Below are 18375 nucleotides of genomic sequence, written 5' to 3' on the forward strand. Positions count from 1 at the left end.
CGGCAAGCATGGCTAGCTGAAGACCTTTTAATGTCAATAGTCCCAGCGAGTCTGACCACCCGATCCCATTAGTCGTCTCTGTCGCATACATAGTCGCTTTTACGGCAAGCATGGCTAGCTGAAGACCTTTTAATGTCAATAGTCCCAGCGAGTCTGACCACCCGATCCCATTAGTCGTCTCTGTCGCATACATAGTCGCTTTTACGGCAAGCATGGCTAGCTGAAGACCTTTTAATGTCAATAGTCGCCTTATACGGCAAGCATGGCTAGCTGAAGACCTTTTAATGTCAATAGTCGCCTTATACGGCAAGCATGGGTTGCTGAAGACCTTTTAATGTCCATAGATCCCTTTGTCCCAGCTGCCACACCTGGCTGCAACTATTCAATGTTGTAATAAGTCTTATATTGTCCTGTAGCCTTAACGGTTCGACACAAAACTTACACCGTACAGGAGATTCCTGTGTCTTCTCCCAAACATGAGCAGCTGTCCTGGCTTTGCAGATTTCCTTTTCATCACTTTCTATCTCATCACCTTGAACTTCAATTTCATGTTCGTCCTGTTCTTGGGGGCACGGGTGGCCCAGTCGTCTAAGGCGCCGCGATTCGCTGTGCAGAGTTGCGTCCATTGGGCACGCAAGAAACCTATGATTGTGGGTTCGAATCCCGGCTCGCCCCGATTATGTTTCTAGGTTTGTCAGCACCATACCCGTGCTCGTCGGTTTCACCGAACTGGTAAACGTCCGAGACCTGCATCACTTCGGGCTTTCCTCCCACATTAAGCTGACACGCCGTGATATAACTGGAATACTCAACCCAACGCACGCACGCACGCACGCACGCACGCACGCACGCACGCACTCACTCACTCACTCAGTCACTCACTCACTCACTCGTCCTGTTCTGTGTGTTCTCCTATTTCACAAAGATGTGTAACCATCTGTTCATGGGAAGCATCTAAACTAACTCTTTAAGGAATGTTAACAGGTAAAACTTCATGATCAGCATTTTCTGTCAAAACCCTTTATACTCTGCTGTGGTAGATGCTCTGTCCAAACCCTTTATACTCTGCTGTGGTAGATGCGCCCATGGGAACCACCGTGTCTGACAAATACCACTGTCCCCATCCTGTCCAAGAAGTCCACCAGGACCCGTCAATTCCGTTTGAGGTTCAACTACACAAAATCAGAACCAGTTGTGACTGTGCCGTTCAGTGCAGCCTTTAATGCAGATCGAAAGGTATCTGCAGGCTGTGATTGGACGATATTGTGTAAGATTGTTATATATTTTAAATGTACATCCCTGTAGTAATTAAAGCTGACCATGTTTTTCTATATTTAGTACTGTCTTTTCAACATGATGCCTTATGCTGAATGTGACCACAGGTATTTTCAAGTAGGTGACATTTGATGCGGAACTGGGGGTGTTGTGTTTAGCTTCCTGTACTCGGAAAAGCAGCTGGCTAAGCTAGTCGTTTTTTTTGTTTTTATTAATGCTCTAAGGCCAAACTGTGCACACACGTACAGGTAATAACTGTTGAATGCTTAATTATTTAAAAAAAATATAACGTTACTATAGAAGTCTATGGGAAAACATATCAGCATCATCAGCATCATCAGCATTACCGTCAAAACATCATCATCATCATCATCATCATCATCATTGTGTGTAATCTGTATGAGGTCCTGGACGGGCGTGGTCAGCCCTGGTTTTCAGCTCAAGGCAGGTCATGGATAGTGCCTAGTAACGGTTCCAAAGTCTCAGTAAAGCGTTCAGTACAGTAGGCATGGCTGACATGCCAATGCCATTGTTTCCTTAAGCCAGTAAGTCTTGTCAAGACAGCAGAGCGTTTCTGAACTTCCTGGAACTTGTAATGTTATCTCTTTATAATTTCATTTGGTCCGCGTCATCCTGTAATCGTGAAATACAACAATATGAATCACGGGGCTAGAACACGGACTGGTATGCGGAGTCAGTACACTGTGTCTGAGTGGGGTTTCCTTGTCAAACTGCCAGATGTTATCTCAGAGGGCTAACCCTTAACAACGGTAAAAAACCGTCCAAAATAAGTCCCAAATAGTACAGGCAGCCAGACACGCAAACACGCAAACGCACATACATGCGCTAAACAGGTGCAATACATTTGAACGCGACGTGAAAACTCATTTCACATAACCTTACATCGTCTCACCGAAAGTTATTGTAAGCCTCTAGTGAAATCATCCGATTGTTTTTACGGGTCTTCATTTCGGATTCTGTAGATGTTACATCTGAATATGTTCTGTAGAACGTGCCTCTGTCCCAGATTATATTGTCTATTGTCCGAGGGACATTCTGTTAAAAACGCGTCTGTTCCAGGGATATTGTGTTGAAAGCCCGTTCCTTCGTAGAACATCCCTCTGTTCCAGAGATACTCTGTAGAACGTCCCCCAATTCCAGGGATATTTTCAAGAACGTCTTCCTGTCCAAGAGATATTCTGTAAAACGTCCCTCTGTCCCAGGGATATTCCGTAGAACGTCCCCCTAATCCCAGGGATATTCTGTATAAACGTCCCCCTGTCCCAGGGATATTCTGTAGAACGAATGCCTGTCCCAGAGATATTCGGTAAAACGTCCCTCTGTCCCAAGGATGTTCTGTAGAACCTCTTCCTATTCCATGGATATTCTGTAGAACATCCCCCTTTCCCAGGGATATTCTGTAGATCATCCCCCTATCACAGGGATATTCTGTAGAACGTTCCCCTATTCCAGGGATATTTTGTAGTACGTCCCCCTATCCCAGGGATATTCTGTAGAACGTCCCCCTAATCCTGGGATATTATATAGAACGTCCCCATTTCCCTCTGTCCCAGGGATAATCTGTAGAACGTCTCCCTTTCCAAGGGATTTTATGTAAAAACGTCCCTCTGTCCCAAGGATATTCGGTAGACGGTCCCTTTTAGAAGATAAATACTATGTGTCTATTTCCAGGATTTTATCGAGTATTTGCATCTTGGAAATTCATCTCGAGACCCGAAAGCGTTAAACCTATTGTTTTATTTAGAAAAAAAACATGCGCACTCTTTAACACCTCGTACTTACTCGGTTGTGAGGCGTCAACATCGAACGTTCTGTCGCTGCTATGGTGATTGTGATTTTGGTAATAACGTACACCGGTAATGAGACGCAAATACCATCACGTATATTTCAGCTGCGATACCTACATCCTTGAATTCCTCATACATTTTAGAATCAAATGCCAAATGGTCTTTGTCACCAATACAAATTGTCTAGATGTAATGAAGCACAATAAATGAGGTGTGAAAACGAACGCTGAAAAAACTGCACTTGTTGGAAATGTAAACAAAGCCATTCGTCTATTCGTTGAGTACATTGGCTCGAGATCTGCATTTTCAGAATATACACGGGAAGAGAATCGTAGGAAGAATTAGGGAATTAAACATATATACATTGCAATAATTTGATATTTTCAACAGAACTTGTCGAAGTTCCCGTCCTGTGTGACGCCATGACTGACGCAAAATCACGCACAACGACAACGGTATTTATCAGAATTTCTGACTATTTTCGTTGGTTTCAATGAAAAATACAGCAACAAAAAACAGTACACAGATTGTCAGAATGTTTCTGATTACTTACATGTCACATTTATGTATATACGAACCCTGAATCAACGAAAGTCCCCTCGTAAAATCCCGCGCACTGTTGACAGTCAACACGCCATTTTGTAAAATTCGGTCACCGGTAGTGATGTCAAACTTCAACATATTTGTTCTACATATTTGGTAATTTCTCTGAGGTGAAGGTCCTTGAATGAAAGTACAAACGATCATTGTTAACTGCTTTTTACTGTTTCATGATGAAGATCTTGCATATCTTTTGTACATTTTTTTCACACAATTAATTTCACTTTGGATATTAATCAATGTTCAATATGATATCATACGTAGATATAGGCCACAACATTATATGAACGTTTGATAATCTCCTGTTTGTTTGAACAATGTTCACATATGAAGTTGATAAGTTTATAGTGTCGTATACGATATTTCTTTAATTTGAACAAGTGTACGTGTGACAGGTACATTTACATTTCATCTTGTATGTATTTCTAGGGAGTGTTATAGTCAATATTATAAGTTCATATAAATAGTGTCGATGAATAGCCGTTTCATTTTATTTTATAGCTAAAACTGACGATATAACTTAACCAAAATCGATATTATTTTTCGTTAAATTATATGCACACATTTCTTGAAGAATTGGCTTGGTCTTGGATTTTTATTTATGCCGTTTGATATACAGAACAGTGATATCTCAAGATTCGCCAGGAGCGCGTTAGTCGCTATGGTGATTGTGATTTTGGTTACTATTTCAATAATCCCAATAATTCCCATAAATAGAGAAAATCAAAATATTTGTTATGAATTTTGTATTTCCATTGTTAATTAGTATGCAAAAAATGCTGAGTAATTATGTATTCCTACACAGTGATTCGGTCGCTTGCTTCAGGGAATTCAAATCATATTTTCACCCTCTGACATTTGGTCATGTGACCCAAATTAGCCAATCACAACACAGAACACACTTTCGACAGGTTTACAATATCCCACATTGCATAGTCTTTCATTGGATATTCTGTAGACCATCCCTCTGTCCCAGGCATATATTCTGTAAAACGTCCCTCTGTCGCAGGGATATTCTGCAGAACGTCTCTCTGTCCAAGGGATTTTCTGAAGCACGTCCCCCTATCCCAGTGATATTCTGTAGAACGTCTCTCTGTCCAAGGGATTTTCTGAAGCACGTCCCCCTATCCCAGTGATATTCTGTAGAACGTCCCCCTTTCCCAGGGATATTCTGTAGAACGTCCCTCTGTCCCAGGGATATTCTGTAGAACATCCCTCTGTCCAAGGGATATTCCGTAGAACGTCCCCCTTTCCCAGGGATATTCTGTAGATCGTCTCCATATCCCAGGGATATTCCGTAGAACGTCCCCCTATTCCAGGGATATTCTGTAGAACGTCCCCCTATCCAAGAGATATTCTGTTAAACGTCCCCCTATCCCAGGGATATTCTGTAGAAAGTCCCTCTGTCCCAGGGATATTCTGTAGAACGTCCCTCTGTCCATGAGATATTCTGTAAAAAGTCCCTCAGTCCCAGGGATATTCTGTAGAACGTACCCCTATCCATGAGATATTCTGTAAAACGTCCCTCAGTCCCAAGTCTTTTCCTGTGATATTCTGTAGAACATCCCTCTGTCCCAGGTATATTCTGTAAAACGTCCCTCTGTCCCAGTGATGTTCTGTATAAACGTCCCTCTGTCCCAGAGATATTCTGTAAAACGTCCCTCTGTCCCAGTGATGTTCTGTATAAACGTCCCTCTGTCCCAGTGATATTCTGTATAAACGTCCCTCTGTCCCAGGAATATTCTGTTAAGAATAACATCTGGACAAACTTAGGAACAAAGATGCAACTCATTATGTAGAGGTTAATACCCCTGTTATTCACAGGATTGAGACTCATCTAGTGTTGTGTTCATCTAACAAACGGACAATTGCACAGGATCTGTCACATGATGGAATGTTAGAACCTACTTCAGAATAGGGTGGATGAACAATAGAATGCATTGTTAGTTGTTTAACACCGCACTCACCAACCTTCCAGGTATATCGGCGGTGTGTGACTAACCGATTCTGAACCAGGCAATCCAGTGCCTGACATCACGACCATCGATCAAAGCCATTGGAATACAATGGCATGCATCAACCAAGTCTGCGAGCCTGGCAGCCCATTGCGACATGTTTTAGATTTATCCGTTTTGATGAGTTTTCTGCGTTTTCACTCCCATTGTCCATATACGGAAAAGGGGGGGCATGGGTGGCCCAGTCGTCTAAGGCGCCGCGATTCGCTGTGCAGAGTTGCGTCCCTTGGGCACGCCAGAAACCTTTGTTTGTTGGTTCGAATCCCGGTTCGCCCCCATTATGTTTCTAGGTTTGTCAGCACCATACCCGTGCCCGTGGGTTTCACCGAACTGGTAAACGTCTGAAATCTGCATCACTTCGGGCTTTCCTCCCACATTAAGCTGACACGCCACGATATGACTGGAATACTGTTCAAAGCGGCGTTAAACCAAACTCACTCACTCACTCACATTTCTGAGTATGTGAAAAACGACGGTTTCACTGGTTTCACTTATTTTGAAGTTAATGAAAGTCAGTTTTTGTCTGCCATAAGCTCTAAATTCTTTCTCACAGAGGCATCAACATCCTCTTAACTTGTCATATAATTTATTTGCTTTGCAAACTTCATACATGAAAAAGGTAACATCCTCGTTGATGTTCTTGGGTTTGAGCTAAGAAAACCATCTGCTCTTGATCAAGTGCAGCGCATTACTCATGATATCAATCACTGGATTGTCTGGTCCAGACTCGATTATTTAAAGACCGCCGTCATGTAGCTGGAATATTGCTGAGTGCGGCGTTAAACAACAACACAACCAACCAACCTTGTATCGTTATGTTGAAGAACTGAGTATTTCATTGTTGCTCTGTCGACATTCTTCCGCTCCTTTGTATATTTTCTTGTAGGTCTGAAAGGAAAGCATGAGTACTGATTTAAAACAAATGTACAAATAACAGAACAAACTTTATCATTGTAACATGACGCGTATATACATATTCTGTACGTGCAAAGGCTGCACCTTATTGTGAAGGTCGTTTTACTTCTGTAAGGTACAATGCTAATCCGTGGTATCGTGATAAAGTTTGTTAAAAAACACATCCGGTAGCCTAGGTTTGCCTCTCAAGTATAGAACGTTAATAGTATACATTCTGTGGGAGAAACTCCCGAACTGGCTAGCAGTTTGTTTGGCAGCTGAAAAGTTAGACCTGGTCATCTGTGTATTAGAACTGGCAAGTTACTATCAGTGGTGCTAACGTGTGTATACTTGCCCGTTAGAAGAACGAAGGCTGGTAAAAAAGTTATCAGCCTGACTAACTTTCAACTATGGGTCATAACGAAGTGACCAAGTAAGTGTAGTACATTGTTTTAGTAGTTCATTGCAAGTGTATTTGGTCTATAGAGACCGTTTGTGTATGAGTGACAGTCAGTTGAACGTGATAGGGGTCCAAATGGACACAGAAATCATATATATCAGGTCAATCATGTTTCCTGCCAAGAGAAAGATCTTCACTTTTCATACATTTGGATCATTTGGGACTTCATTCCACGCACGAGGTGCTGTTACAACATTCAAGGAATCCTGTAGTCTTCTTCATAACACAGAGACGGAAGGGCTCAGTTCATCACTCGCTTACTGATTGTTTCACTCAGGGACTGCTAGCTGACTCACTCACTCACTCATTCGCTCCCTGACTGCATCACGAACTTGCTATTGGATTCACTGGCTGTTTCACTCACTCACTAGCTCACATACTGGCTTGCTAGATCAGCCACTCGTTAACTGTCTATCTGACTGACTGACTGACTGGTTCAATCAATAGTGCACTCACACACTAACTCGTTCACTCGCAAATGATACCGAAGACCATTTTTACAACTATTGGGTAACAAACGTTCCGGAACCACTCAACAAAGGTGAAAAACATTTGCAGACTACCCCTGTAAACCTATATTTGGTTTGAATAACTTTGCTGCTTTCATCAGTATCATTTGAATTCGATCTTTCACTCCCATTCTGTACGTCTGCGTCAAGATCTGAGGACCTCAGAGTGAGTGAGTGAGTGAGTGAGTTGGGTTTAACGCCGCTTTTAACAGTATTCCAGTTATATCGCGGCGTGTCAGCTTAATTTGGGAGGAAAGCCCGAAGTGATGCAGGTCTCAGACGTTTACCACTTCGGTGAAACCCACGAGCACGGGTATGGTGCTGACAAACCTAGAAACATAATCGGGGCGAACCGGGATTCGAACCCACAATCATAGGTTTCTGGCGTGCCCAAGGGACGCAACTCTGCACAGCGAATCGCGGCGCCTTAGAAGACTGGGCCACCCGTGCCCCCCTGAGGACCTTAGAAGGAGTGATGAGAGAAATCACATTTTCTGATCGATGCCAGTTCCACAGACACATAATTCCCCCGCCGTGATATTGCTGGAATATTGCTAAAAGCGGCGTAAAACCTCTATCTGACTGACTGCTTGACTGGTTCAATCAATGGCACACTCACACACCATCTCGTTCACTCACAAATGATACAGAAGACCATTTTTACAACTATTGGTGACAAACATTCCCGAACAAGTCAGCAAATGTGAAACACCTTTGCAGACAAATCATCTCTACCCCTGTAAACCTGTATCTGGTTCTAGTTACTTTGCTACTTTCATCAGAAACATTGAAATTCGATCTTTCCCTCATATTCGATACCTCTGCGTCAAGATCTGAGGACCTTAGAAGGAGTGATTGGAGAAATCCAAACATTTTCTGATCGATGCCAGTTTCACATACACATATTTCAGGGCCATGATCCATGAGCCACCACCGTCTGGCTTCATTTCCAAAATGTATTTTAAATGGCTTGTAATGGCAGTCAGGTAGCCTAGAGGTTTGCTCGTCACGCCGTTCCCGACATGGGTACAATTAGTGAAGCCTATTTCTGGTGTCCCCCACCGTGATATTGCTGGAATATTGCTAAAAGTAGCATATTACCATACTCACTCACTCGCTGTCAACGCGTTTAACCCCGACACCGAGTTTGCTGCAGCTCACCCGTGACATTACAAAGGAGTCTGAAGATGTTTACAATTTGAAACAGTGCTGCATTGGGAGGTCACATTCTACTCATTTTCCCTCCACCCATTATGTACATTACTCCTTATCTGTGTCAATTATATCCTAGATTGCTAACCAAGCAAACCCCATTCGTCCCTTGCAATACGAACAAACGTTAACAAGTTGTAGGATAAAATGGCAATGCATTCTGCTGTTGATCTGCCCTATTATAAAATGCCGTTGGTTGCAAAAGAAGCTCCAGAGATGAACGCCACATTAGATGAATTGAAGATAGGGATATAAATAATGTTTATATATCAATTAAAATAGATACTGGAAATACAATTCATCCATAATGCACACCTACGTTTCTGAAAAGAGCTATATCTTGCCATATTTTTAAGTACTTCATATATTCATATATGTTCCACTGATATAAAATGTCAACTTGTGTTTTTTGTGATTAAATGAAACATGAACACAGTCAGTATAGATATCATGAGTGCCCATTAAGCACATATTGTTTTTACTGAGCCAACCAGTGCATATGATATCTTCAGTGAAAGTAGTTTATCTGTGTCGTGCTCCAACTGAGTAGAGTCGTTCAAAGAGTCCTGATATAATTCCAGACTGCAAACTACTTTGTCTTGAAACCTGGAATAGTTGAGAAGATGGCTCTGCTGTTTCTGCTGCTCATTCACACATGCCTCCCCCGTGGACATTGGGCAGACGAGGAAGTAGTGTATGGAATTGGAATCAAGCTTTGTAACCTCAAATGTCTCCAAAGAGGCTCATGCAAAAGTTTTTCATATGACATTGACAGACTGGCGTGCCATCTGTCTCATGAGGATGTAAAGAATGGGACAATGAAAGAGGGGTCAGTTATTTACCCAAAGATGAAAAACCAAGTAAGTCTATTTTTCAAGTTTTACCCCTGGTCATATTAAAAAGACAAATGTTGAAGTGTCCTCATATTAGGAATTTCAGGGCACAGAGAGCAAACGCATAAGACAAATGTGGAGTCATGTACACGTTGTCGATGTCGTGAAAGTAGTAAATGCTTTGATCAAGCTGTTTGATCAAGGTTACAACATTTAAGGGCCCAGTAAAACTTTCAAAATGTTTTATGGATTACATGTGAAGAACATTACCACGTTTGACCCTTCAGTGACAAAAATGGTGTTCTACGCAATTCCATATTTTGACTTGTACCATATGTCCCCATGATGTTTCATGTGAACATTCGACTTGCCTTTGCACGTGTTTGTGCCGAGTGCCATCGACGGAGCAGGATACACTAACCTTTTCGCTACCATTTGGTATCATTACTATTTGATAGCGATTCATAAACACATGTTCATTTATGCAGATATTTCTGGTGGATATGTTTTGCCACTTGATAATGTAACTTCATGTTTGTTATCGTAAAGACGTTCTTTAAAATAATAAAGAATATTACACTGTCCCCCCTCATCAAACCAATCACATTAGATCATTTTAATTTATCATCTAGTAAGGACTTGATGAGGATAAGGAATTTATTCAATAACCACTTGGAGCCGCGTCTAAGCCAAAACATGAGTAAAATGAGAGTAAAAGAACTGTTTCCAATTGGCAGTTGCCATATGTATAAAAATACCCCTAAATTAAAGTACCTCACATACAAGTACCACTACATACAATTACCCAAACATACAACTACCCCTACTTACAAGTGCCCGTGTATTCAAGTACCTACATACAAGTACGCCTACATACAAGTACCCCTACATACAAGTACCCCTACATACAACTACGCCTACATACAAGTACCCCTACATACAAATACCCCTACATAAAAGTACCCCTACATACAAGTATTCTCACGTACAAGTACCGCTACATACAATTACCCAAACATACAACTACCCCTACTTACAAGTGCCCGTCTATTCAAGTACCTACATACAAGTACCTCTACTTACAAGTACCCCTACATAGAAGTACCCCTACATACAAGTATTCTCACAGACAAGTACCCCTACATACAAGTATTCTAACAGACAAGTATCCCTACACACAACTTCCACACTTTAGAAATACATACAAGTACCCCTACATACAAGTACCCGTCTATTCAAGTACCTACATACAAGTACCCCTACATACAACTACCCAAACATACAACTACCCCTACATACAAGTACCCCTAGATAGAAGTACCCCTACATACAAGTATTCTCACAGACAAGTACCACTACATACAACTACCCAAACATACAACTACCCCTACTTACAAGTGCCCGTGTATTCAAGTACCTACATACACGTACGCCTACATACAAGTACCCCTACATACAAGTACCCCTACATACAAGTACGCCTACATACAAGTACCCCTACATACAAATACCCCTACATAAAAGTACCCCTACATACAAGTATTCTCACGTACAAGTACCGCTACATACAATTACCCAAACATACAACTACCCCTACTTACAAGTGCCCGTCTATTCAAGTACCTACATACAAGTACCTCTACTTACAAGTACCCCTACATAGAAGTACCCCTACATACAAGTATTCTCACAGACAAGTACCCCTACATACAAGTATTCTAACAGACAAGTATCCCTACACACAACTTCCACACTTTAGAAATACATACAAGTACCCCTACATACAAGTACCCGTCTATTCAAGTACCTACATACAAGTACCCCTACATACAACTACCCAAACATACAACTACCCCTACATACAAGTACCCCTAGATAGAAGTACCCCTACATACAAGTATTCTCACAGACAAGTACCACTACATACAACTACCCAAACATACAACTACCCCTACTTACAAGTGCCCGTGTATTCAAGTACCTACATACACGTACGCCTACATACAAGTACCCCTACATACAAGTACCCCTACATACAAGTACGCCTACATACAAGTACCCCTACATACAAATACCCCTACATAAAAGTACCCCTACATACAAGTATTCTCACGTACAAGTACCGCTACATACAATTACCCAAACATACAACTACCCCTACTTACAAGTGCCCGTCTATTCAAGTACCTACATACAAGTACCTCTACTTACAAGTACCCCTACATAGAAGTACCCCTACATACAAGTATTCTCACAGACAAGTACCCCTACATACACTACTGCCTAAACGCGTGTAACACGCATGTGACACGGGTGCTCAACGGGTTGCACACGGGGTGAGCACCCGTTGCACACGGGTGTGCAACGGGTGTGCAGCGCGTGTGCAACCCGTTGCACACGCGTGTGCCACGCGTGTAACACGGGACCGGGTTCCAGTTGAAGTTGACAAAATTATCCAATGAATAGTGAGATAAAACAAAACAGTGAGATGTGAAATTTGAGTTAATGAGCGGCCATTGAGCTGTGTTCACCAGACCGTAAATACAAGGTCGGCCCGTCTTAATTAGTGTTCGGTTGTTAGACTTTTATGGCATGAACCATTCCACTAGGGTCCCGTCTAGCCATTGTGGTTAGCCGACAGTAGAACAGTAGTGAATTTAGATGCGAGTTTATTGCTAGGGGAACCCCCGTGTTGACACGATTGTCGCGGGTTGGTAAATGTTCGCCATTAATAAAATGATTGTTTGTGGATTTGCGAACATATTCATTTGCCCACACGAGTCATTCCATTTGATTGCAAATATAACGTTTTTCGTTCGCCAAATTTAAGCTTTAGACAGTACAATTATGATATAGCCGTCACCACTACTAATGTCTCATTATTTCACGTAGGAATATGTCCCATTTCCCCACACCCCACTTTCTGTTTTGTATTTTGAAAGAATAAATAAAAGAAGGTTTTGTGTGGGACACTTTTATACTAATTATAAGAGGATGTTGTAAATGAATATGAACAGCCATGCTGTCTGACTGTTGATAGAATTTGAGATCTTCACAATCACCGGGTGTGACCATGTAGACAGAATCTCGTTAGGGTTTGTGATTTTTACATTTGCCCAATGACCATAGTGAGTATTGCTGGGGATACCAAACGTAACAGTTTATTATTAGAGGTTGTGAGTTCCTATACCACGTCGATAGGATATATTTAGGATTTTAATCCTTCTTTGAGAGGCATTTAGAAGTTGGAGTACTACGTTAGGATAAGATTTATAGGTGACTTTAATCCTTTCTTTCTCTGTGGGTAATCCTTTCACGTTGATTGGAGGAAGTCACTCAACCAGGTCATGACAGGTCGTGAGTTTACTCACTAACTACTGTGAGCGTTTTTGGCATAACATCTTTTCTTGTATAAACATAGAAACGATGCTCACTCACTGTTAATCTTCTGCAGTTTGCTGGCAAAGTGGGTATAAACCTCAGTGTCAAAGACGATCAAACTGAGTTCGAATCCTTGTTTATATGTGACATCTCCCAACTGGTGACATGTTCATAAACTTGGCAAGTGATGATGAATTTAAATATTAATATTATTTTAGTTTATGAAATTGTTAATAAAACTTTAATAAAATTGTGCTTCACTCTCACGGAAAATATATTGTCTGTGAGTAAATTTATATATCACGTTTCATCGGCATTTTTCAGTGATATTGGGACTACATGAAACATGGCTGGTTTTACATTTCTGATACAGGTGCTTGACTGACTGAGTAGTTCATGATCAATTAGATATGTTTAAATCAGTCAAGTTTGCAACAATAGATGAATAAGTTGATACATTTGGACCGCAGTTACCGATTAACAACTTAAGACATAGAGACAGGGAGGAGATATATAACCAAACCTATGGTCCTGTTGAGACAGTTGACAGTTAGAACGTTGGATTAAATGACAGTAACTAATTTGAACATTCCCCAGTAATATCATAAAATACATCATAACTCATAACAGTCCGAGAAACAGCTTCCAGCCATATACTAGTATTGAAGGGACAATCGCTTTTGACAGTTTAAAAATAAACTCACCTTAAGGTGCTTGGCAAGTCAAAACTGACCTCCCTGAATATGTTTTTTAGGTTTGACAGCAACTATGCTTGTGGATTTCAGAGATAGACATGATTTGTTAGCTAGATGTTATTACAATAAGCGAAAATGTCTTAAAAGTCCACAGTTTGTTTAATAGTACAAAAAGTGTGTTATAGATCTATCAACGTTTTCTTTTATTGAACATAATATTTGCACTATATTGCTGTTAGCTGTAAATAATCTAGCCTCCCCATGTACGTAACTTACATATATTTATGTATGACCAGAACAGCAAATAAAGTTCTGGTAGATAGGTACCTCGGAGATTTAACGTGCGCTTTCCGACTTAAGCCTATCTCGCACACGGGGAAGCACTTATACTATTAGGGTAACAAAGCGTAATGATTAAATAAAGAAGTGAACCCCCCCCCAAAAAAAAAAAAAAAAAAAAAAAAATATAAGTTTACAGCCTATTTACAGCAAGCGTGTGAAGGCACGGCGTCGGCTGGCGAGCATGTGTGGCTAGAAGTCTAGCGAGGTATCCTTCTAGTAGTCTTTTGGTCAGCTTCTCATCCCTTGGTTGGGATTCTGGTAGAGACTCTTGGCAAGGAGGGCGGCGGTATTGGCGACGAAGTGGTTTGAGGTCGGTACGCCACTACTCTGGAAGAAGTGGTACAAGTCTGTGTAGTTTGTGATGTCGTACTCGATGTCCTGTCCCCCCTTCTTGTGCACCATGACGAAAGGGACTCCTTTTTTGGCGTAGAGATGTTCCTTTGGGGTGTTGATCTGGTCAACCTTGAGATCCGGCCGGGCCTGGTAGTGGTTGATCGGAATGTCTGACTTTTCCACTAGTAATTAAAGTTCTTTGGTATGACCTCTTTTATCCCTGCTGACGTTATCCTAATGTTCAATTTCAGTCTGCCTCACCAAGCGTAAGAAAGCATTGTACATGTTCTGATAAACCATACTGATGCAATTAAGCAAATGAATATTTGCTGTGGGCAAATATCTATTTTCTATATATATATTTGTGGATATGAAGCATTCTAGTTAATTGTGGATACACTGGGCAGACAGAATTGTGTTTATTTCCAAGCCATCCTGATCGTCGTTTACTACTATAAGGTGTATGTTTTGAGGCAAGATCAAAGGCGCCGCACAGCATTTATTAGATAACAGACGGGGTCGTCCGTTTCGCTTTAAACAACCACCCCACCCTGTCTGTAGGAGTTATATAATCGATGTGCAAATAACTGTGTCAAGTCCACTGCCGGGCTGATGCGGTGTCAGTGTCAGCGATGAACATGAATGCTCAAATTATAGACCTGTAGCACTCACAAGTTGCTCAGCCAAAATATTTGAAAAGTTTATATTCAATTCTCTGATAACAGCAAATATAACCTTAGAAATAGATTCAACATACAAACAATCAAATGTAGAACACAGACCTATGCTTAATAATATTTTCTTCTGGATATGATCAACCTGCGGAACCCTCTATCCCATGAAGTAACTAATGCTCGCTCATTAAAAGAAATCAAATCATTAATTAATCGTTCTGATGCAATTACTAATAATTTTGACTTCAAATATTTTCATAGATCATGCCAAATTGTCCACTGTCGCCTTAGGCTCGGCTGCAGTGACTTAAACGCTGATAAGTTTAGACGACATGTATCAGACATACCAGACTGCACTTGTGGATATCACCTTGAAGATGCAATTCACTTTTTCTATAACTGTCAAAAAATACGATAATATCAGAAACACTGTGTATTTCTACACACATGGGTATGGTCTAAAAATGATATTACGTGGCAGTAGTTAAGCAGTTCTACAAACATGACTCTTCTTAAATCAGTTCACGACATCATTGTCAAAAGCAAAAGGTTTGAGTAGCTTAATTTTATGCATGTAGTAAAGGAAAACTGCATTACCTTATTTCACAGACACCACTTGCTTCAGTGTATTGGCTTCGTGTATTTCATTTGTGCATTTTGTATGTTTATGTTCATCACTCTCTTATATATATCCAGCTGTTGTTAAGTTGTTACCTGGAGTGGTATTACATAAGCAAGTTTTGCTTGTTTACCGATCTAGATTTCTTTTGAAATAAAAATACGTTTAAGCCAACACAGCTAACCCTAAAACACATGATTGTAAACTATTCAAAAAGGGGCACTAATCTCTGGCTTCTTCTCGGGTGTCGGACTCAAACTCAAACTCATTTATTCTTAGAATAACATGACATACAATTATCTACATTTTTTATTATGTACAATTTAACAAAAATAATAAAAATAGGATACGTGGATACTAATACAATTTACCAATTGTATTGTACACATTGTTAAGGAATTTAGATAGGCCTTTTAGATTTCTTACACTGTTAGTGGTCATAATTTTCTTAAATGTTTGGAAACTTAAGATATTGCTTATTTAAGAGTTCATATCGCCGTTGGTGAAAAGCTTCACATTGGAATAAATAATGCAATTCGTCTCCCATAGCGATAGATTCACAGAGTGGACACTGGCTGTCTTCCCTGGGAATGTTCAGCCATCGACCTGTTTCAACTGGTAATCCTTGGTTAGAAAGTTCTGACTTTAATTTTGAGAGCAGTAGACATTTCGCAAATGAAGGTTGATTCTTCAGGTAATACGACCTTTGGATTTCCGCTTGGGCTTTCTAGCTGCCGTGAGTCAATTTGCTCGTTTACGCAACCGAGCGTGACAAGAGACTGGGCTACCAGTCTGCAAGGACAGCTAAATAAGCTTACGCATTTTTGAAAACTGATTGGTTACCCGTGATCTATGAAGATTTCAACAAAGGGCGCATGGTAATTAATTTCTTCAGCCTAAACAAACCGACAAATAACGGCGAAAGCTCATCGGATGTCGTTATTTGGAAATACCCCTGATGGTTACAGTTTAATAATAAAAAAGTATCCCTGAGTGAAAGCATTTGCGGATTTCGGATTCTGTGGATGATACAATTACTACTCCCTTGTTGTCATCCACATTTTCTGGTATAACCCTACACTTGTGTATTTGTCGTAATTCACTTGCTGCTCAGTTAATGAATTTATAACATGTATACTTAGTTGTAGCACCACTCAGATTATAAAGGTTCAAATTTGGTCTTTCTTGTACCTGGGGTAATTATTCAATCTAAATCCAGGTTTGAAGTGAGGTGGAATGTGAGTTATGTGATACGCACGTGGCAGCCCAGCAAGAGATGTATGGTCAGTTGCTTTACTTTTTTTGTAAATCAACTGATCATTCCCAGACATCAAAGGATCAACAGGAAATACGTTGATTGATTAATTACTGTTATCTTGCACAGTGGATATGTCAAAAGTAAGTGTTTACATGTGAAGGTAGGTTTACTAAACCTAGGCAATACACTCATATCATGGCGTAAAGTACAGATGTAAAAACAACATACTTTGTTCAAAGAGTAACCGATAATACACTGACTGGTTGTTCATTGTTATCTAACTCAATGTATGTTTTTAAGAACCGAGGACATTATAAAAATAGTTGTCACGTGGGCTTTCTCAGCTAACTTGGCAGCTATGTGAAACAATTGAAACAAACTAAGTGATCAGTTAAGAAACAAACACGGGTTATAATATTCGATACATTTAAATAACGTTTAAAACGATATATTTAAATATTATAATATATTTTATATATATTCCAAATATTGTTTCCAAATAATTATTATTAAAGTATTTGATTCTCACATAGACATTTGACATCGAATAAGTATTTTTGTACAGCTGCAGACGCAATGGATATTGTTCCTTTATGTTGATATTCCCGGATACATTATAACTTTGGTAGGTTGTAATAGTTATATTTGCATTTTGTTTTCATTCATTCGCTGCAGCTTTGAACAGAATCATTCTTGTACCTTTCCGTTTGGTTGGGAAGTTTTTCGATGCGCGATAGACGTTGTTTTCACAAGTATTTTCTTTTGTAAGCGTGTATATGTTACAGTCAATGTGTAAAATATGATTCACTCAGGCAATTTATTAAATATCTAAATATTTCAGTCATTTTACAAATTGACTGAATAATCCATTCATTTATTTAATCGACAGACTAAAAATGATAAAGACGATCAAAAGAGCTTAAACACATCACAATATATTAATTATGCTAAGAAAAGAAGCCCAACAATACAGAACTGTACTTGGTGATGATATTAAACATAAACAAATATTTGGAATTCGTTATCATATTAATAAAGATGGACATATTTTTCAGTTAATTTGTAAAATAAACTGAATATTTAGGCGTTAATAAATTTCCTTAGTGAAATATGTTTACATTTTGAATGTAAACATATACACACGGTAAAATAAGCAATGTTCAGATGAAATATTTACTTTGTGTTGCAAGTCAAAATAGTGTACACAAAGATCGCACAATTACTAAGCAAGTGACTTACCAAAACTGCATCACCATTACCGATGCTCCCCACAAATATACCTACATTTCCAAAACTGTATTTCATTTTTGTTGATCAATGTGACCATACGTCCTTCTACTATCAATAAAAATGCGCTTACGAATGGCGAGCACATGTCGCGAACAAGTCTAGATTTCTGCTATATCATCCGGGTACTCACTGGGAAAATACAGTAATGCACAGGTAACAACTACTCCCGCGTAATTG

The 18375-nt window shown here is 40.0% G+C and overlaps 1 protein-coding gene across 1 annotated transcript in view; it reads left to right on the plus strand.

Annotated features, from left to right (window-relative positions):
* The first annotated feature begins 1077 nt into the window (after positions 1–1077).
* The window catches only part of LOC125383538 (hyphally regulated cell wall protein 3-like), a 35427-nt gene continuing 18129 nt past the window's right edge, over positions 1078–18375 (plus strand). Inside the window, exon 1 of the mRNA XM_048401888.1 lies at positions 1078–1236. Within this exon, the coding sequence (XP_048257845.1) occupies positions 1078–1236 (159 nt within the window). The remainder of the gene's footprint in view (positions 1237–18375) is intronic.

Source organism: Haliotis rufescens, unplaced genomic scaffold (assembly GCF_023055435.1).
Source record: "Haliotis rufescens isolate VD_foot unplaced genomic scaffold, xgHalRufe1.0.p SCAF_24, whole genome shotgun sequence".
Taxonomy (NCBI): domain Eukaryota; kingdom Metazoa; phylum Mollusca; class Gastropoda; order Lepetellida; family Haliotidae; genus Haliotis; species Haliotis rufescens.